This window comes from Panthera leo, chromosome C1, assembly GCF_018350215.1.
Source record: "Panthera leo isolate Ple1 chromosome C1, P.leo_Ple1_pat1.1, whole genome shotgun sequence".
NCBI classification, from domain to species: domain Eukaryota; kingdom Metazoa; phylum Chordata; class Mammalia; order Carnivora; family Felidae; genus Panthera; species Panthera leo.
The window spans coordinates 217252322-217274350 of record NC_056686.1 but is presented as its reverse complement, the minus strand read 5'-3'; the positions used below and the strand labels follow the sequence as shown (position 1 = coordinate 217274350).

The 22029-nt window shown below is 53.9% G+C and overlaps 1 protein-coding gene across 23 annotated transcripts in view; it reads right to left on the bottom strand.

The window, feature by feature from the left end:
* LRRFIP1 (LRR binding FLII interacting protein 1) overlaps positions 1–22029 on the bottom strand; it is a 140212-nt gene that overhangs the window by 70012 nt on the left and 48171 nt on the right. Inside the window, exon 1 of one of the 23 annotated variants that reach the window (XM_042950694.1) lies at positions 13351–13628. The exons of 21 other annotated variants lie outside the window; for them this stretch is intronic. In XM_042950694.1, coding sequence (XP_042806628.1) covers positions 13351–13416 — 66 coding nt within the window. In that variant the 5' untranslated portion in view covers positions 13417–13628. Of the gene's footprint in view, positions 1–13350; positions 13629–22029 lie in introns of those variants that run through there. One more of the 23 variants, XM_042950678.1, reaches the window with a different exon arrangement.

Here is a 22029-nt window from a genome sequence, read left to right as displayed (position 1 = left end):
GAGGCCCTGAGCGTGGGACCCAGTAAGCTGTGCCCAGACTTCTTTTTTTTTTTTTTTTTTTTTTAGGTTGATTTATTTTAGAGATAGCGAGTGTGGGCGCGGGAGGGCCAGGGAGAGGGAGAGAGAGAATCAGAAGCAGGCTCCACACACGGTCAGTGCGGAGCCGACGTGGGGCTTGAGCTCACGAACTGTGAGATCAGGACCTGAGCTGCAATCAAGAGTCCTCCGCTTACGGCTTCTGACCCGAGACACTGAGATGAGACACGTGTGCTATTTCAGGTGTGTGAGTATTTGCTACGAGGCGACAGATAACGAGGACGGGGAGGTGGGGTCTCAGATGACTCCTACTCTCACGGTGCTTGTGTCTCTGACCCGAGGGGTCGCGCACCCCCATCCCGCCCACCTTCGGTCCAGCTCTGCTTGGGACCGGGCCGAAGATCCCTGAAGAGCCCATCTACGTGGACAGACCCGATGCCTGGAGTGGCCGCCCTGCCGGATGGACAGGCCTCCGGTACAATATCCCATCAGACCACAGCGGCTAGTCCTGGGGCCCTCCCCCACCCAGGAAAAGGCTCCTGTCATGGCCCACCCACCCGTGGGGGCCCTCGTGTCCAGCCCAGGAAGTCCGTCCCAGCCGTGAGGATAATGGGGCTGAAAGCCACCAGCCCCCAACTTGAGGGACCTGGGCTTGGAATGACAGGGACGCATTTGAATGAACCAAGTTATGCAGTAAATTCCTCTTGAGGACGCCTCCCCGGCCAACCTCAAAGACACAGCGACTGTAGTCAATCTACATTTTAAAAATAGTATTTTTTTTTTAAACTTTTTATTTATTTTGAGAGAAAGAGAGAGCAAGCAGGGAAGGGGCAGAGAGAGGGAGAGAGAGAATTCCAAGCAGCCTCCACACTCAGTGCAGAGCCCGATGCCGGGTTTGATCTCACGACCATGAGCTCACGACCTGAGCCAAAATCAGAAGTCGGATACTCAACCAACTGAGCCACCCAGGCGCCCTTCAGTCTACCTCGGTTTAGAAGTTAGAAAGGAGGTAAATACGTAATTCGGTACAATCTCACGTCCTGGCAACGGCCGCCGTGGGCACGGCTCCATTTCCCAGGATCCTCGTGGGACTCGTACGTGGGAAGCAAGACGTCCATGGCACAGGAAGTGGTCACAGCCATGCTTGCTTCTGGGAATCGGCTAATTAAAAACCCACAGACATACAGGCCAACATTTAAAGTAGTCCAAAACCTCGGCACAGCCAACTTTGTGAGCACAGAACTGCAATCAACATCACAACCCTGACCCTGGCCTGAGATGCCTGAACGAAAAATCGTAGGGTTTTGACAACATGATTCATCCTAAAAACGCTGACATTTCCAAGAACACGCAAGAGCCTGACCCACAGCCCAAGAGACCATGATCACTCAAACGATCAGCGCAAAGTCTCCAGAGAAAATATGTGATATGATCAAGTCATTAAATGAACACAAAACACAAAACAGCTATGGTCCGCCACAATGATAAGGAAGCGAGAATTCATTCCCCTCCAACCTCTCCTGTGAGGCTCAGTGCTGCCTCCCACCTGCCCCCCTCCAGGCAACAGGTCTAGGGCTCCGTGGGCCTCAGGCCAATGCTTCTGTGGTTCAGGACAAACCCATCACCACCCACGCTTTTGTGAAATACAAACTCACGGCCACGTCTGACTGCATGAGTTTCCAAACGCTTACTTTCACTTCTGCTCTCCACTTGTGGGGACCGCGGCTACTGGTGATCGCCAGCCAGGGCCACCCAACCTGGTAACACCTTCAGACACAGCCAGAGCAGGGCCTTCAGGCTGCAGGGTGGGTCCCCAGTCTCCGGAGGAGAAAGCCAGGCCCCGGGGGGGGGGGGGGGGGGGGGGGGGGGGGGGGGGGGGGGGGGGGGGGGCGGGGGGGGGGGGGGGGGGGGGGGGGGGGGGGGTGCCGGGGGAAGGAGTGGCAAGGTGGAGAGGTAGAAACAGCACAGGGTGGGGCACCTGGGTGGCTCAGTCGGTTAAGCGTCTGACTTTGGCTCAGGTCATGATCTCACGGTCCGAGAGTTCAAGCCCCGCGTAGGGCTCTGTGCTGACAGCTCAGAGCCTGGAGCCTGCTTCCGATTCTGTGTCTCCCTCTCTCTCTGACCCTCCCCCATTCATGCTCTGTCTCTCTCTGTCTCAAAAGTAAATAAACGTTAAAAAAAAAAGAAACAGCACAGGGCTTCAAAACAGCAAGCTTGGAAAACGGGAGTTCACACACTGCCCAGCGAGGGGCGAGGGGTCTGTTCGATCACCCTCAGCTCCCGGGGAGCTCCTCGGATGCCCCCCCCCCCCCCATTGGCCTGGGACCAAGCTCCTTCTGGGACCTGCTAGGGCAGCAGCAGGCCCTTCCTCCTGGGTCCTGGCCTGCCCTCTTCCCTTCCTACAGGAGGCAACAGGAAAAGGGTACCAAGCCCTCAGCTCCCGCCCCCCCGGGGAGGCGGGGGGGAGGGCTCCAGAAAAGGCGGAGCTCTGGGCCCCAAGCCTCCTCTTGCACCCCACTATGTCTTTGTTGCGAAACATAAACATACTAAAGCCTTTAAGAAGAAATGATAAGCTCTCCCTAGGCCTTGCCTTCTAATAACGAGATGAGCTGGGGAGGGGGGGGGGGAGTGGGCGGGGTCTAAATGGCTGTGGGCTGACAAGTGCTGGGGCTGGCTGGTGGGACCTAGCTGTCACAGCGTGCCCCCCACCCCTCAGCACACCTGGGAACAGTTAAAGATGCAGAATCACCCCACCCAGACGCTCCTGGGGGAGAATCAGCATGTCCCTGGTGGGGGACCGGGGTGGGGGGGGGGGGCGCGCAGGCACTTGCTCAAGTGTGAGAAGGACCTCTGCTTTCTGTCATCCCTTCTCTGTTTGACAGCTTTCAGAATAAATAGCAAACGTTTTAAAGGAAGGAAGAAAGGGGGGAGGCAGGCAGAGGGAGAGAGGAAGGAAGGTAATGAAGGAGCCCCCAAACCCAAACCCTGCTCACTGCTGCTGGAAGGTGGCCCTGGTTCTGTTGCTGGAAACCCCTGTCGCTCCCCCAGCCAGGCTCCCCCTCTGCTCCCGAGGCCCCTGCAGGGTCGGGGGCAGGGCAGGGGAGAGCTGATCCAGCCAGGCACGGGATGAGATCCAGGCTCCTGGCCCCCAGGGGCCCCCTGCCCTGGCTGGGAACCCCACAGACGGAGCTTTACTGACCCTGTTTCATTTGTCTAAAGATTCTATTTGTTTAGTAATCTCTACAACCGGCATGGGGCTCTGACTCAACCCCGAGATGAAGGGTCGCACGCTCCACTGAGCCCCCCAGGCCCCCTGAGATGCTAGGTTTTAAAGTGAGGCGCCCTCCGATGACGGAGATGGTCAGAAGCCTCCACTCATCGCCACAGTGGCCTTAGAATAATTCTAAAAGGCTGAACCCTTCGAAGTTCCGCGTTCATGGTTTATTTTACCGCAGACACGACGGCCCTCCGTCGCCACGGTGTCGCGTACAGCAGGGGAGATGCTACGCACACAGAGCAGCACGGGCCTGATCCCAGGCCTCCTAACAAACGGCCCGCACGCCCTGGGTCTCCCAGTGGGGTCCCCACAGCCACACAGGCCCCCAGCCCGGGGCTGGCCGCAGGGGCGCACGGGTGGCGGGGGGGGACGCTTCTCCCCCACTAGCCCTGTCCCCGCAGCATGGGCCTGGCCAGGCTGGGGAGCAGGTGAACGGTCCGGGGGGAAAGCAGGATCCTGTAGGGTGGGGTCACTACGCCACGGCGACAGCCCCGACGGGCTCCGGTCCCACAGCGGGCCACAGAGCAGAAGCAGAGTCCACTGAGCAGGACACAGAGGGCGGCGGGGGAAGAGCCAGATGCACCCTGGCTGGGGTTCTGGGCTGACACCGCGACAGGCCTCCTGTTCGGGGCATCAGACGGTCCAGGCCGTGACGGATGCGTCATCCCAAGGTGCGGCGGGAGCTCAGGGACAGCCCCGCTCAGCTGCGGTCTGAGGCTGAGGACAACTCTAAAGAGAAGTCCTGTGCGGGGATGTGAGGAGGACGAGGAAGGAGGAGGCAGGCCTCGGCAGAGAGGCTCCCAAATGCCCTGCGCCCTGGCCAACCTCACCTTCCTGCAGCGAGGCTGGGGGTGGGGGCAGAGATGCTGCCACACCCCGTCCCCCAACACCTTGCACCCCAATTCCGGTGGCATCTGGGGGCTCTAAGGCTCTCGTGGCTCCTCCCCATTTAAGCACCCGGAGGACCCCACATGATGACCCTCGAGGTACGGGGACATGAGGAGTACCCGCTAGAACAGAAGGGCTGAGAGCAGGAGCTGGCGGGGGAGGAGGGAGACTGCGTCCCTTGCAGAGCCTTGAGCTGCTACAGGGAAGCCCGGCTCTGTGTGTACGTGTCCCGAGCTTCCAGGCTTTCCTGGGATTCAAGCACAGCGTGGAATTCGGTCTCCCAAGCCATCTCATCCTGCAGTCACGGGAAATGTTCTTATTCCGCTCTTAGACTCTGCGGGCCCTCCCAGGGCTTCTAGAACCCTACCTGGGAGCGGGAAGGGGTTCATGAGCCGCGACTCTGGGGCCACCTTGAAAAGGGGACTGAGACACGCTTCCTTCACTTCCTCCAGCTATGCACGGAAAGCCCTAGGGCCTGGACAGGCACCAGGGTGAAGGTGCCGGAAGCCGGCCGCCACGGCCTCAGTGCAGAGCCCAGGGCACCCTCGTGCACGCTGCTGACGTGCGAGGTGACTGCGTGCTCTGTGACGCTGGGTGCAGCCATCCGAGAACAGGTGTGTGGGAGGGGACTCGCCACACAGCTAGAACACTGCCAGGGTCAACGGAGAGGGCCCACGCCTTGGGGACCCCAGCGACTGCCGCCTCCTTAGTCTCCTCAGACGTAAAGTGGAAATGAGCCGCACGGGCTGTGCAGAAACACAAGCAATCGGTCTGTCGGCTGAACAGCGTCCCAAAGTTAGGAGGAAGCTTTAGCATTGATTATACACATTCGCTTTGGCCATCAGGCTTTAGAATCCAGCACAACTGAAAACCAGACTTTTTCTCCAGGCCACATAATGTAACTATAGCTCATAAGCTCTCGGGGAAAGTTTAAGGATGTATTTAAAGTTCAATAGGGGCGCCTGGGTGGCTCAGTCAGTTAAGCATCCGAGTCCTGCTCAGGTCATGACCTCGCGGTCCGTGAGTTCGAGCCCCACGTCGGGCTCTGTGCTGACAGCTCGGAGCCTGGAGCCTGCTTCGGATTCTGTGTCTCCCTCTCTCTCTGTCCCTCCAACCCCCCACCCCCAAAAATAAAAACATTTTAAAAAGTAAAAAAAATAAAAAAAGAAAGAAAGAAAGCAGCAGAGCGCTTCTGTCCATGGGATTCTTCCCCAGGACAGAGGAACGCAGCTCCTGATGGGACAGGCCTGAAACCCCTGAGAAGCTGGAGGCCACGTACACAGACCCGCGTGGAAGCGCCTTCTAACGTCACGCACATTTCCCGTTGAGAGTGGACAGCTGTGCAGAATCCCTCTCCAGAGTGGCCTTTGTTCCAGGAAGTGGCAATAGCCAGAAACTTCTGTTTTCCCAACCCCTCATGTGCAGTAGGTTCTAAAGGTGGGTCGCTATTCAAAGCAAGCAGGTGGGATTAGGGACACGCTCTCCCGCAGGGGTGCCAACAGGGAGGGGATCGTGCTCAGCCAGCAGCTCACAACTGAGGCTCAGGTCGCCTCTGTGCCAGGCACCCACCACCCCGGGTCCCTCAGCCGTCATGTGCATGTCAAAAAAAAAAAAAAAAGCTCATCTTCCCCAAACCCTTGCTTATACAATTACTGTATGTTTTTCCCCAAAGAGGGGGCCTACGTTTAGGGACATGTCTGTAACTACAATCACCATGGAGGAGAAGATGCTTTGGCATGGCAGTTATCAGCGGGGGCGGTGCCAACCCTGCAGAGGGCATTTTGGGAACTTGGGGCGTGTTGCTGGGAGGTCACAGTGAGTGGAGGCAGGCACTGATGGCATTTAAGGGGCAGGGTGGTGGCACCTGGGTGGCTCAGTCGGTTGAGCGACCGCCTCTTGATTTCGGCTCGGGTCATGATCCCAGGGTCGTGGCGAGCCCCACGTGAGTGTGGAGCCTGCTTGGGATTCTCTCACTCCTTCTGCCCCTCCCCCACGCAAGTGTGTGCACACACACACACACATACACACACACGTGCTCTTCTTCTCTCTCAAAAAAAAGTGGGGAGGGGGCAGGCCATGGCAGGCGAACCATCCCACACTCAGGCAGGACTGCACCTTGAAGAACCTTCCCACGGACTGTCCAGGCAGACAGAAAAAAACGACTCTATCCGTTTCGGATCTACAAATGGATTCCAACTGACACATAAAATCAAAGTATGTTTTGTGCAGTTTCAACCTACGCTGCAAATCCCAGGAATGTGATCAGCATGAAAATTGAGGGAAGGCTACACTTGGCTTTGTTCAGACCTCTCGGAGAGCTGGTGCCCATTCTGGAACGTCGAGCCACCAAGAGCAACGTGCGGCACCTGGGACGGAGCACACCTGTCAGTCTGCCCGCAGCTATGGTGCTGGGCACAGGTCTGCACACGTGTGACCGCTCCGTCCTTCTTCTGGGACACCAGGGCCAGAGCGTTTCTATATCGACATCCACGTTCTGTTATCGCAATTTACCTTCGTTTGCTTTCATTTCAACGCTACGGTTAAAACATCTTGACTTGAGATGATCTGTACCAGATCTTACTACCTATGGACTTCATTTCAGGTGAGCAGTGAGGATGTGAAAAACTTGCTATAAAAAGGGGGCACTGGGTCTGACAGGGTTTTTGATAAAATGCAGAGTGGAGCAGGGGAGCTGAACCTCTCTACTGCACGGCCACACTGTCCAAACAGCCCCGGTACAGGTTAAGGGCACGGGTCCGGGGGCCGCTGCATGAGCCATAAACTAAACAAAACACACTTTGTCAATTTTTCCTTGAAGGTTTGGAGGACAGAAAGTTAAAGACTGACATTTAACTGGTAATCTAAAACACCAACTCCGATGGGTTCTGGAGTAGACTGTAAAATGATCATGGAATTTTACGATAAAACATCAGCCTTCAGAGAAGCCTTTACCTTGCAAGGCTGAGGTGGCTGGGCCCTGGGCCTCCAGGAGCCCGGACCGGGGGACCAGGTGGAAAAGCCCAGGACTTCGGTGCCACCTCTCCGCAGGCCGGGCACGGGCTCCTCAGCAGGGCTCTGGATTTTTGCAGGCGGAGACACCCAGCTCCAGCCGGAATCCCCCACTGGCTCGACTGTCTACTAGGTATATGGGCTCTGACAAAGTATGTTGCCTTTTTTTTTTCTTTTTTGGTATTAATCATGCAAGATTTCTTTATTTACGTTATCTTATCCTACTTCCAGGGTAATTAACATGTAGTGTAATTCCAGTTTCAGGGGTACAGTGAGTCAACACTTCCATACATCACAAGTGTGCATCACAAGTGCCCTCCTAATCCCCATCACCTCTTTCCCCCACCCACCTGTTTGTGCTCTAGAGTTACGAGTGTGGTTTCTGGAAAGGACATCACTTTTGAACAGTAGCCCTCATCACAGGGAGTGGGAGGAATCAGACTATGTGATCTCTGGGAGCTTCCTCCATCTCTAGAACCGTGTCTCTCTCTCCACCAGGGGTGATTTGTTTCTACTGTGAGACGGTCACTTCTCTCTCCCCGTTTTGCTACCAGAAATCTCCCGACTTTGTTTTTCTGGGTAATAAACTTCTTAAAAGCACCCCACATGCCCAAAATAACAAACCGGTATTATTCAGGAACAAAATTCTCCATGTTACTTTATCGACAGCAGTGACTTGAGTAACATTTACTCAAACTCCACATCATCCTCTTGAGTTCAGCAACTACTCATACGGATGCCGATGACGAAGGATGTTGCACGGTACCCTCCGTGCAGATACATTTCCCCTCTTGCTGCCAACACCTCCTGTATTTTCTTCTGAGATGAGAGAATGTTCACATTTATTTCCTTTAACAGCCTCATCATGCCGGAATTACAAAGGAATAAAGAAATAACAAATACAGTGTGGCCACAAATAACAGTGTGGGACTGGCAGGTGACAGCATCCTGGTGGCCGTCCCGTTGCAGCCAGTGCACCAGGGCTCCACTCCCTTCACCTTCACCTGTTCTGCTCACGGGTTTCTCTGCAAACCCCGTGTCTTTAAGGTGTCACAAAACACTGAAATTGGGGGCGCCCGGGTGGCTCAGTTGGTTGAGCGTCTGACTTGGGCTCAGGTCATGATCTCATGGGTCCGAGCCCCCCATCAGGCCCTGCGCTGACAGCTCGGAGCCTGGAGCCAGCTTCGGATCCTGTGTCTCCCTCTCTCTCTGTCCCTCCCCCCGCTCGTGCTCTGTCCCTCTCTCTCAAAAATAAATAAACATTAAAAACCAAACACTGGAACTGTTCCTTCTCAAAAGAAGGCAGGACAACCAGAAGCACCAGGGCTCCTACATCAGGCAGCGTAGGGCTATTTACCACCGTTCCCACATCACTTCAATTCTCAGGGAGCCTGTCTGTCTGGGTGGGGTGGGGCGCAAGCACACAGCACCCAGGAAGGAGGCTTCTGGAGGATGCCGACACCCGTAACAGTTACAAAGTTAGTGCAGGATGAAAACAGAAAAATCGAAATTTCTGCAGCTCTTTCGTTTCTACTGGTCTTTTCCTTATTTAGAAAAAAAAAGCCCATTGAAAGTTCTTCTGTCTGAAAACTACCAGGAAGGGCAACGAAATGTTGGATACAACGAGGACGTCTCACCGTGCATTCGGGAGCAAGGGCATGTGTCCTAAGAGGCTGCCTTTGTAAAAAGACGTCCTTCAGCCCAGAGGCCGCCAAGAGCAGCCAAGCAGCGGCCGGTCAGCGCCTCTGCAAACTGTATACAGTGGCAATGGTTCTCAGCACCAGCTCTGAGCCAGCAGGCTGGGTCTGAGCCAGCCCTACTGCCTGCCGGCTGTGTGCACTTGGGAAAGTCCCCTGACCTCTCTGAGCCTCAGTTTCCCTTTCATCTGTACGTGGAGGCAACCGGACAAGGTTCCGGCAAGGGCTAGGGAAGACGTCTGCAGAAAACACTTAGCAAGGCGGCCACTGCAGGGCTCAGGAAGTGCTGCCTGCTGATACTTACTTACACAGCACCTCCCACAGCAGCACACAACCAGCTGCGAACACAACTCAGCTTTAAGAGCACCGGGAGAGGGGCGCCTGGGTGGCTCAGTCGGTTGAGCGTCCGACTTCGGCTCAGGTCATGATCTCCCTGTTCCCAAGTTCAAGCCCCGCGTCGGGCTCTGTGCTGACAGCTCGGAGCCTGGAGCCTGCTTTGGATTCTGTGTCTCCCTCGCTCTCTGCCCTTCCCCCACTCGCATTCTGTCCCTGTCTCTCTCAAAAATAAACATCAAAAAAAAAAAATTTTAAAGCACCGGGAGAAGACAAGTGAGGTCAGGCGCCCACCAGGAGAACATGCAGGGGGGAAGTTTCAGGGGAGGGAGGAGAGGGTCCCAGCCCGCACCAAAAGGCCACTCTATTTCTCTTCCCCCTGGAAAATTGCACACCTACTTGCCAGATAACAGAAAAAGACATGAGGACCAGAAATGACATTGCTTTGACAAGCCCTATCACGCAAGCATACAAGTGAAACATTCTGGTTAAAAAGTCCTTGTTCGAGTGAGGCTAAATGACTTCCCCACTACAAAGTAGTTGTACTTCAGACTCAAGGAAAAACCACTTACATGACTTTAACACTGTCCAGTTACTGTCCGAGGAGAAAACAAAAAACCCCTTGAACTCTGGCTCTTGCCCGAATGAATGGAGGAGTCTCAGAAGACACATTCGTGTTGTTGTTGGTTTTTGTTGTTTATTTATTTTGGAATGTGGCCAGGGAAAGGGGAGTTTTCAGTAGTGGTCTGCGATCAAATGCATGGCAATTTTGAATTATTACATCATGGATGTACATGTGGAAGAAAGAAACTAACGTATGTAATTTTATCTAGAAAGTGGGAGTAATGAAAATTTAGTAAATCCATTCCATGGAAACGAGCTTCTTTATTAAAAGAAAAAAAGAAAAAAAAAAACACTAAAATTTTGGTGTCCCAGAGTACAAACTCCTCTGCTCCCCACCCTCTGGGTCCAACCTATAGTGGGGGGATGCGATAGGCTTATTTCGACAACAGGTTAGTAATTTGGACCTTACGGCCTCCAAGGCTCCAAGATTAATACTCTTAAACATGAACAGATACTTGGAAACACTGAGTAACCAGTCATAAACAATGCCTGTGCTGAGTCACGTCTCCTGATTTTTCAGGGATAACAAATTCCTCTCGAACATTGCCTTTTGAGGCACAAACATGTTACACCAACATTCGGCCTCACAATTCTGTAGAAACCAGATAAGGACCTCTAATCAGGTAATACTCCGACTAACTTGGCCTGAGACCTGTTTTGTAACTGGATTTCCTGTGCTCGGTGTAAGTGGCAGTTTAGACTCAAGGGTTTTCTAGTTAAAAAAAAAAAAAAAGTTGCTAAGGAGGCTTCCGCTATGTCGTGTTAGCTTCGGCTGAACAGAAACTAACTCTTAAAGCAAAAGGGACTTTTGTCTCTATCTTTGCCCTAGCGGACCACTCTTAATCCTATGGGAAAAGCTCTTACGTAACTATTTTTATACCTTAACTGCTTGGGAAAATGACCCATGTAAAACAAACCATGATTCCAGGGCTCAAAATCTCAGACTGAGCAACAGCGGGGCCTACAGCCTTTGCACGGACTCTGGTCAATGCTTGCACTCGCCCAGACCTGGGGGACCTTTGCAAAGGTATCTGTGATGATGAGACAGGGCTTGGGAGGCTGTGTCCACCTTCTCGGGACAGGACTGCTGGTCGGTCTGTAAGGGCTTGGTGCTAATCAGTATGTGGAAAGGGACCAGAGATAACACAACCCATCGGAAACAGGAGGAAGTTACAAAAGTTCAAGAAATGTATGGTTTCTACGCTGGCCTCTCCCGGAGCTCTGGGGCCAGGGCTGACTTATGTAAAGAGCCCCCAACTGTTCAACTTCCTTTTAATCAGACCATTAACCTCATAAAACAAACATGGAGTTTTATTTCTGTTCCCCAAGCCCCACTCTAAGATACTTCGTGCTACTATTTACTAAAAAAAACAAAAACAAAAACACCCAAACAACTCCTATAAGTTTACAATTTCTTGTTGGAAACTCCTGGGACCAGAATTCAACGTTTTGGGATTTCAGGAGGGTAGTAAGTCGTAAACACCGTATGGTCTGTGGCCACCCGGAGCGACAGCCCTCAATCAAGGCCATTCACAGGCTGCAGAGAAATGTGTGAATATTCACAAGGAGAGGGAGAAAGATAGAAAACAGCCTCCCGTCAGCCAGGGAAGGTCTCCCGGCCAAATGAATTCTGCCATAAACCTTACCAAAAAAAGGCAACAACTTCCAGTTTTCAGAGCGTATTGGGTCCAGGCGCTGGGGGAACAATGGAGCGCCTCAATCAAAGCCCACTCCAGACCCCCCGGGCACCTAGTCCCACAGCACCTCTAAGAAGTGTGTGTCTCAACCAGATCCAGTCCACGGGGTGAGGGTGAACGGGAGTCGACAGCCAGGGCCAGGACTCACTGGTCCTTTCTCCTCATTTCTCTGATGGCCTGTGCCTCCCGTCCTCACATCCTGATTCTCCATGTTTATTCTTTTCTCCTTCGAGGGCTCCCTGCCCAGCACGTCGTCCCTCTGAGCTCGATTCTTGCCCAAGGTTAACATCACTCTGCGCCTGCCATCTATGGTTTGCCCAGACCCCTCCGCGAATCACCAGCATCTCCCAGCAGCCTTCCCGGCCTTCCTTCTAGCTTCCCTGATGGTGAACCAGAATCCCTCTGCAGGCTCCCAGGCCCCTGGAAACCAGCCAGGTTAAGGGGTAGGAGGAACCAGCTTCAACGTCTGGCTCATGGAGGTTTAAAATGAGGCCATAGGGGGGCGCCTGGGTGGCGCAGTCGGTTAAGCGTCCGACTTCAGCCAGGTCACGATCTCGCGGTCCGTGAGTTCGAGCCCCACGTCAGGCTCTGGGCTGATGGCTCGGAGCGTGGAGCCTGTTTCCGATTCTGTGTTTCCCTCTCTCTCTGCCCCTCCCCCGTTCATGCTCTGTCTCTCTCTGTCCCAAAAATAAATTAAAAACGTTGAAAAAAAATTTAAAAAAAAATAAAAATAAAAAAAATAAAATGAGGCCATAGGAACGCGCTAAACCAGACCTTAAAAATATCCACCTGAGCGTACTCACCAAGGAAGGTAACTTTCAAGTGTTCTTCATCACAGTCTATTTATTTCTACGCCTCTCCCCGGCTTACCAGTAAGCTCTCCAAGGCGAGGGCGGTCTTATCTTGGACCCTCCACAAACTCCCAGTAGATGATTAACTCCTGCCTGATGAAGGAGTGATTGTGTTGGGCTCACACTTTTATCAAGGCTTCCACAAAAGCCCAGTAAAGTGGAAATCTAGGGTCCCTGTCTGTAGCATTGACACCATGGTTCTTTTCCAAAGTGCACCCCTCTGCCTCCCTATGTTCCCATTCGAAGTCAACCACAAGCTTCATGAAAACCGGCAATTACAAACCTTTGCCACCCTCCCCCCTTGTCCAACTTCAATGTCAACCAGCCCCACATACAGGATCCCAATACTGGGTACTGAGCTGAGTAATTGCAAAATCCCGTGGAGGGAGGGGCCTGTCCAGACCTGGACACCCCAGGAGACCAGCCAAAGTAGATCAGGTGACAGGGGTCCTTGGAGGTGTTTGGAGGAATGGGCTCACCTAAGATCCAGAGCAGGATAAATACTACCCCAAACTACCCCAGCCTCTGGAGGTGCCAGCCTCTGGGTGGGGGCACCAGTTCCCAGGTGCTGGATTTTGTCAAACACCAAACTAGCAGCTGAGATGGGAAACTCCCCACCACGCGCAGCTCTGAGACCTCCGCTGGGTCCACCGCCGGCGCGGGCTGGGCGGAGCGCGTCGAAAGGCCACCGCTACGGGCAGAGCGGAGCGCCCGCGTTCCTCCTGGTCCCGGTGAGGGGCGGCTCCGGCCGGTAAAACGTGCTTCCCGGCGCGCGAGGAGGGGCCGCGCCCTCGGGGCCGGAGCGCAGCCCCGACGGCAGAGCCCGCTCCGGCCCGCACCTCCCCACCCCACAGCTCCCCGGGCCCAGAGGTCGGCGGCGCGCCCTGCCCGGGGCAGCCAGGGGCAAACCGAAAGTTTCGACAGTGTTTTCGTCTTACCAGTCTCTGGGCTTCTGGGCTCAGACAGTCTATTTCCTTGTTCTGCGTGGCCGCAGGGTTGGTCATCCTGCCGGCCAGAGGGGTGCCGTCTCGCACAACCGGGAAAGGCCCTCGCGAACGTCCTGGGATCCGCGATGCCCAGGGCAGCGGACGACTGTCCCCGGACACACACGGCGCGTCGCAACGGGAACTCGCCCTTCCCTAAGCAGAGGCGCGCCTCCGCCTTTCCCGGGCTCGGGCGCGGCCGGGGCGGGGCGCAGGTGGCCGGGGCCGGGCGGGTCGGGGGCGGGGGCACCCGGGGGCGGTGGAGCCGGGGCCGGCCCCCTGCGTCCCGCCCCGGAGGGTCCCCCCCACCGCCCTGCCTCCCGCGCGCGCCCCGCCCCCGAGGGTCCTTCCACCCCCGCCCCCCACCCGCGTGCGCCCCCGCCACCCCCGTCCACCCTGTGCGTCCGTCCTACTCGCCCCGCGCCCCAGCTGCGCGGTTATCAATCACCACCCAACCCCCTCCGCTCGACACCGGAAAGGCGGAGGTGGAGGGGAGGGGAAAAAAAAAAAGACCCCAGCCGGCCCGCCCACAACCCCGCCCCGGCTGTCCGCCCAGAGTCGGGGGAGCGCGAGTTGAGAGGTTCAGGGGCCGGGGAAACAGGGGGCTTGCGGGTGGAGAGCTCGCGGGACAGGGGTCTGCTTGGGGAGGGGCCCGTGCGGGTCTGAGCGGGGGAGGGGCCCTCTGGGGAGGAGCCAGCGCGGGGCGGGGCCCTCCGGGGCGGGGCTCGAGCGGGGGGCGGGGCGGACTGCCGCCTTGGCCCCGCCCCCGCTTCCCGCGGTTCCCGCCCCGCGACGCCCTCCTGACTCGCGCCAAACTGAGCTTCTGAGTTCGCGACCACCTCGGCCCGAGCGCGGTAGCACCTGCTGGCGGGGGTACCCCGTTAACGCGTCGCCCCGACAAGGGGCCGGCTGCCGGAGCCACAAAACTGCGTCGGCCGCGCAGCAAAGAGGGCGGGTGCCAGCGGTTCGGCGCGGAGCCGGTGTCTGCCTGCACAGGCCGGGGGTCCGGCCGGGAGGGCCGTGCGAGGCAGGGGCCGAGCGGAGCGGGGTCGTCCCCGCGCCGGGATGCGCGCTGCTCGTTCCTTAAAAAGTCCTCGGGGCAGAGCAGACCTCGCCAGGCTGGGGCGGGAGCGACGGGAAGGACGCGGCGCAGGTTTTCACCGGAATGTTTCCCTGCCCTGGCCAGGCCCTGGGCCTGGGGTGCCTGGAACCTGGCTGCGCCCCTCCTCCTCTCCTGGGTCGAGGCTGCTCGGGCCCCCTCCTGCCCATAAGGTCCTTCTCGGAAAGACCACCTCCCCGCCTCAAAACGGGAGTTTTCAATAGAATCGCTTGGCCTAATTCTCTGCAAAGGCGGCTCCAGAAAGTCTTGCGAGACCACAGATTCACATTTCGATGTTACAGCAGCCCAATTTCCCACTCTGCCCGCCGAGCCACAGTTCTCGCCAGATGTTAGCGCGTGGCCTGTGCGCACTGACCTTCCCACGGTGGACGGACGCCCCGGAGCACCAGGCTTCAGAGGAGTGGGCTCCTAAAGGGAAGGGTTAACCCGGAGGGTGGGCGGGCACAGGGGGTACTGATGGACTAGAGGACCTGACCTGGGAGAGAGGAGGGGCGACAGAAAGAGAGGCCGAGCAGACGCTTGGACTGACCAATGTGGGAGAAATTCACCAGGCTTCAACTTTGATGAAGGCGAACTCCGCGCCAAGCCTTGATGGATGATCTTTAGGTTTGCCAAAAGACCTTTCAAAGAGTGAAACGCCTACCTTTTAATGCCTGTTTTCTTGTCATTCTGTACCTCTTTTGAAATGTTAGTGTGGTACAATTCTTGATCCTTGAAAGTTACATTCATTGGAGAAAATAAACTGTTCTACATAAACAAGTGTGGAACTTACAGAATTTATCATGGAAAAAGCAATTATAATTTCGGTAGCAGCAGCAACTTCACAGGTGAGAATGATAGACGTCAGCTTGAATATTCCAAGCTGGGGAGGCAAATTCTAGAGCTACTTGCCATCCTAAACTCGATGACCACATCTCCCAGAGCAGGGCACTGTGACGGGGCAATGCCAGATGTCTGCATTCTCCCCAACCTCCAGCCACCATCCAATCTGAGTATCAGCTCCGTGAAACCGAGCAGGGAAGGGGTTAAGTGGGCTATGGAATTAAAGTCCCTGGTCCCATTCCTGGCTCTGTCACGTATTGCGGCTCGAGAGCAAGTTACTTAGCGCTGTGTCTGGAGATTCATTTGAAACATGCCAATGATAATGACAGTGCCCGCTATAGAGGGGAGGACCGAGGGTACCAACGCACAGACCCCTTTGAGCAGCCCTGCTGGCCTGATGGAAAGGTAAACCAATGCTGCTGGTCAGCCCCTCTCTTCCCATGGTCCCCAGAGTCCCCACCAAAGGTGTCCAGGACTTCCTGTCCTCCTCTACAACAGGAAGGAAGCAGGGCAACAATGAGGGGCGCCTGGGTGGCTCAGTTGGTTGAGTGTCTGGCTCTTGATTTCTGCTCAGGTCATGATCCAGGGGTCATAGGATCGAGCCCCTAGTCAGTCTCTGCGCTAAGCATGGAGACTGCTTAAGATTCTCTCCCTCTCTCTCTCTCTCTCTCTTTCTCTCGAAAATAAATAAACATTACAAAAAATTTTAAATAAAAAAACTGGCAAGAAGACCAACAATAACATAATTTCAGGTAACAATTAATGACATCAAAAGTTTCAATCATAGGGGAGCCTGGGTGGCTCAGCCGGTTGAGCGTCCGACTTCGGCTCAGGTCATGATCTCATGGTTCGTGAGTTTGAGCCCTGCGTCAGGCTCTGTGAGGACAGCTCAGAGCCTGGAGCCTGCTTCTGCTCTCTCTCAAAACTAAATAAACATTTAAAAAAACAAAAAACACTGAGTTAAAATGGCTGAGAACGGGGATGACCAGAGAAGCTCCAAGAGGGGCCAGCTGCAGAAGCCCTGGGTGGCAGGACACCGTCAGGGAGGAAGAAGCTGGCTACTTTTAGTCCTAGGGATAAACTAACAATACCAGCAGTAAAATAAGAACAGTCTGTGCACAAGAGACTTGTTACTCCACTAAGTGGGAGCACATCAGAGCAAACTGCTAACCCAACATCCTTCCAGATAGGAGACTGCTCCCTTCTGAGCGTGTCTCAATCCAGGAGTCCTATGAGACGGCCAAGTCCCAGAACCATTCCCAGCCACGGGGCGAATGTCAGAGCCTAAATTGTAAGTGGAGCCCTGAATCCATGCTTCTTGATATTATTGTGCAGACCCCGGGGCCCAAGAATAAAGTGTAAGGGGTAGCGTTGCCTTCCGTTGATTTTGATTATAAATAGGTCTCTAATGAAAAGGTCCTTCATTGAAGCCCCCTTTCCAGGCAGGTTTTTGTTTTTTTTTTTTAATTCTTCGCAAGGCCGCTTGTGAGGACTTAACGAGGAGCCTACAAGCTTGTTTTCGGCGAGTGCAGGAAAACATGGAAGACACAGGTACAGCTGTCAAAAGTGACATTCTGTCGAATGTCTCCCTCCAAATACACATTTCGCCCCCGTGCTCAGGGCTCGAAAGGCAGCTTGGCAGAGTAATCAACACCCTTTCCCTTGAAGAAGACAAAACTAAAACCACCTGAATGTCAGGTGAGACGAAAGCGGACAAGAAGCCCCAGGTTTCCATCCTCAGGAAGGTCAGCGGGAGAAACCCGGGGTGTCTTTGCACGGGCTGAGCGGCATGACGGGGAGGGGGGGAATGTGCTCAGAACAGGGCGGCCGTCCGTCTGGACTGGGCCAGTGCTGCCCCAGGGTCCTTATATCAGCAGCTGTGAGGTTAGGGACGCAGGTTCAATTCCCCCCAGTTCCACAGTTTTTTGGCCAAGGTGCCGCTTCTAACAGGTGGACCCTGGATTTCTGGCCCCTTCCTGGCTGCCAGGCAGTTAGGGACCAGCAAACGTGCAGTCACTGGGAGCTCTGTAGTGAGGATTCCTGAACGCTCTGGACTTTCTCGGGCATTCCTAGAAGTCGCCCTGCTTGTGATCCTCTGTGCCCCCTCAACAAAAGTTGAATGTCCAATATCTAAAAAGCAGTTCTCCGATGTACAGTAAGATTATAGTCGGGGACTTAACTTCTTAAGGGACCCCTGGGAAATGAGCCAAAGGTAAACTGATCAGTCTCACTTGGTTCTTGGAACAGCAGAAGCAGAGCTGACCGGCAAATGCCAGGACATTTAACCAACATGGCCACACCCAAACTTAGTTTACTCATCTCCATGGTGTTGGGTCTGTTGATAGGTTCACGCGCTTTGCCTCCAGCTGCGGTTTGGTTCTAAGTGTCGGAACCACAGAGACAAACCCTTCCTGGGATCCTAGCACGAAGCAGAGGGCAGACGGTGGGGGCGGGGGGTGCTCTCGGCTTCCCCTTGAGTCAGATGACTGACACGAAACCATTTTTCTAAATCAGTCACGATCAGCCGTTAACTACTGCTTTTCGTGAACACGGATTGCTACAAAATGAACGGCTCTAAATCCTTCTACAAGCAATGAGCTTGCATTTTTGTTATGATTTCGTATGGACCCTTTTGACGAATATCAAAGAACACTTCACGTTAAAAAGCCGGTTCGTGAAACGATTACCCAGACTTGCACGGCACCGTCCAGTTTACAAAGCACTTCATCTGGTGGAGGGCCAGACCCCGCTTGCCATCTGCAGAGAAAGCTGCACCCCACGGGGCAGCGAACACAGCTTGTGGGCCAGAATGCTGTCTGCCTCCAGTGGACACAAGCATGCGGGGCGGGGGGAGCTGAAAAGAAGAGTGAGCTAGTTTCTAGCATAGAAACGGCTCTTGCTTAGGGAGCACTCACCTGTGCTGGGGTGTGATACAACCACATGCTTCCTTCTCTCAGCTGCCTATGACTTGGTACTTAGCCTCTCCTCCCCCGGGAGTGGGCCCTTCCAGAATGGGAGGGTGTCCTCACCTTGGAACACGGTGGGCACTTCAGAAATGATGGGCGGGTGGGTGGATGATTCTCCCGAGAAAATGGAGGACTTTGGCAGGTTGTCATTAACTCTCATAGATCCTCAGTATTTTCTATTTTTGTAGAAACTGGGAACAGAAACTCTCTCTTAAAAATGTAATGTCTTTAGGAATTTTTTTTTTCTTTAATAACCACCTAGTGCCCCACGATTCACCACACTTCCTTTTCATCTAATAAATCCCTTTGGATTTTCTAAGGAAGGTGATGAGTTTGGGTTTTGGGCGGACGGCACTGAAGGGGCAGAAAGCCTGGTGGAGGTGTCCAGCAGGCCCATCGGCACCGTCACAAGCGTGAACCTTTTTAAGGTGGCTAGGAAGGTGAGCGCAGGCACAGAAGAGGAAAGAGGTGAGGGAAGGAATCGTGGGGCTGCGACACGCAGGGGGTGAGAGATGTGCCAGCAACAAGCCAAGACGGACGAGGGGAGGTCAGAGACACAGAGAAAGAGGCGTCTCCGGACAGCCCCGTTCATGAGCGCCCCAGTGGGCTGGTGTGAACAGCCGTGTTACACACGGCAGACGGAGGGAGGAGAAGGGGTGACGAAGCCTTTAATTTACAACTTGGCCACTGCATGCCGTTGTTCAAATTCTACAATTAAACATTTTTAGCGATTTGGGCAGGTGTGACAAATGGCAGATTTGCAGCCTGGGAGGAAGGAGGGATGGGGGGGAGGGCTCCGGTAGGGACACGTGTTCATTTGTCCCTCTCGGTTTGTGAGGATGGGAGAGGCTGAAAGGTGGGAGCCAAGGGAGAGTGGGGGAAAGGGTGTGGGGGTGGGGACAGGCCCGAGAGACTCTGGCCCAAAGGGTCAGGTGTCTGGACTTTGGGATTTGGCCCTGATTCTGAGCTGAATGGAGATGAGAAACCAAGTGGCCAGGAGAGGACAGATAACAGGGAGCACGATCCTGGCACAGGGATTGTGGAGCATGGGGCTGAGGGAGGAGGAACAGAAATCGAGGGCCTGCCACAGAGCTGTCTCTGGCCCAGCCAGGGCGATGCTGTTTCCACTCCCAAGCACAGAGCCCTTCCACGAGCTCCAGAAAGGCCAGGGGTGCTGTCGCAGGGTAAAGTTGGACCCACACTTAACATAATATCTGATTTATTATACTCTGGAATTAAGTTCATATCCAAAAGTGTCCAGGAATAAGTCCATAGCAATCCTGGAGGGGGAAAAAAAAAAAGTATCCATTTTTTCATTCCGTCTCTCAGAACTGGTGATCCTGAGGCCAGACCGGGGACGCGGGAGATCGCAGAAGCATCTCTCATTTATTGTAACCAAGGAAACGGCCACGTCCACCTCCAATGAAGTACCTCTTAGGAAAACCAGTTGTGCTTCTCGTAAGCACAACACACGGCAAAAATCGACCAGTTATTTTCTAAGAATATTGAAAACAAAACAACCAAACTCTATTATGCATTTCTCAGCCAGATAGGGACACATTGTGAAAAATCCCTCCAAGTTAACTCTAAAGCAAAGCAAAGAATATATCTACCTATGCTCTCTGAATAGTCAATTTGAAAGGCTTTTGCTCAGAATAAATAGGGAGGTGGGAAAATACACTGTACTCTCGAGAATGGTGTTCACTAGCTAATGGAATACCTCACCGATAAGAAATAAACCAAACGCCTCACCATATACTTGGGAATAGAATATGGTGATTACATAAGCGAAGGCAATGCTTTTTCTAGGTTCTCACTCATTTATTTGGCTTGGACCTCAGTGCTCCCGCCCGAGTTTACCATGCTAGAAAGGCAGAACGCAATCATAATCAGAGCCACGGAACACATCTTTACCCTTCAGAAATCCATCAGGCTACAGATGTGATTGACAAATGTCATTCACAGAAAAGAAGTGTGGAGAGCATAGGGCTTTATGATCTGAATTGAGGCAGTACCTACAGCAAACAGGGAAACTTAAGGGCGGGTAAGATGGATTCAAAGGTTTAAAAATCGGGGCGCCTGGGTGGCGCAGTCGGTTAAGCATCCGACTTCAGCCAGGTCACGATCTCGCGGTCCGTGAGTTCGAGCCCCGAGTCAGGCTCTGGGCTGATGGCTCGGAGCCTGGAGCCTGTTTCCGATTCTGTGTCTCCCTCTCTCTCTGCCCCTCCCCCGTTCATGCTCTGTCTCTCTCTGTCCCAAAAATAAATAAAAAACGTTGAAAAAAAAAAATTAAAAAAAAAAAAAAAAAAAAGGTTTAAAAATCAAGCATTCCCGGGGCACCTGGGTGGCTCAGTCGGTTGAGCGGCCGACTTCGGCTCAGGTTGTGATCTCACAGTTCCGTGAGTTCGAGCCCCGCGTCGGGCTCTGTGCTGACGGCTCGGAGCCTGGAGCCTGTTTCCGATTCTGTGTCTCCCTCTCTCTGACCCTCCCCCGTTCATGCTCTGTCTCTCTCTGTCTCAAAAATGAATAAAGGTTAAAAAAAAAATTAAAAAAAAAAAAAATCAAGCATTCCCACAAATAAGCAGCTTGACTTCAAGGAGACCTGACTTAAGGATGGACGAGAACGGCAGAAGTGAGAGCCACCTTCCACCCCAAGGTACAGAAATTCCTAAGCAGCATCCCTAAAGGCATCTTTCTAAAGAAAGGAGTAAATAACGTAGAATGAAGACCGTCTCACACACTTCCGCGTGGCATTAAAAACACAAGCCCCTACCCTGATATAAGGCTACTCCCCTCTGCACTCGAGTCCCTGAAATACAGTTCAGAGATAAGTCATCACCTAGAGACTCCAGAAAAGTACCAGATTACGAGCGACTCCTTTATCGTCAATCTATATGAACTGTGTATCTTTACAGAAGGCTTTAACATAGAATCAGAAAGTCTTACCTTTGAAAAATGAGTATTGTAGATGAAATTCAAGGGAAGTTTAAGGAGGAGCAAAGGACAGCAGTCTGGAGAGGCATGTTTGGCACAAGAGTGGAAATTCTGGAATAACCGGAGATCATATAGCCACTCCTGACCACGTCATCTCCGAGTACCAGCAAAGAGGTCAATTACAGGCACCTTTATACCTGACATCTTGTGGGGCTGCTTGGACCCGCCTTGGCATAATGGGGGGCGGGGTTCTCTGAGCTCACTGGGGCCTTTTGAAATGCTTCTGACCAGGAGCTTTGATGCTAGGCTAGCTACTCAGATTATATCGAAGCCCCCTCCTCTTACCCCACTTCCGTGGAGACATCCAGTATCAAATGTGGGATCAGACTTTACGAGGAAACTCTAACGTGAATAGAGAGCAGGGTTTCATAACCTCGACACCAGGGACATTGGGGCCAAGTAATTCTTGGTGTGGCCTCTGTCCTGTGCCTCATAGGACGTCCAGCAGCGTCCTTGGCCTCCGCACTCTAGATGCCAGGAGCACTCTCCACCCTAGCTGGGAGGACCCAGAATGTCTCCAGATACTGGCAACTGTCCCCCGGGAGGCAAAACGCCCCCAGGCGAGAACCCCTGACGTACAGGGGCTTGTACCTTCACCAAAGGTGCCCACGCTCTAGAAGCACACTGACTTACCAACTGACACAAAGGAGTCGCGCTAATTGTCGTAGCAGGAAGAGCAAAGCAGTCAGCACCAGACATAGAGACGGAAGGTGGGGGCCCCCCAGGCGGGAA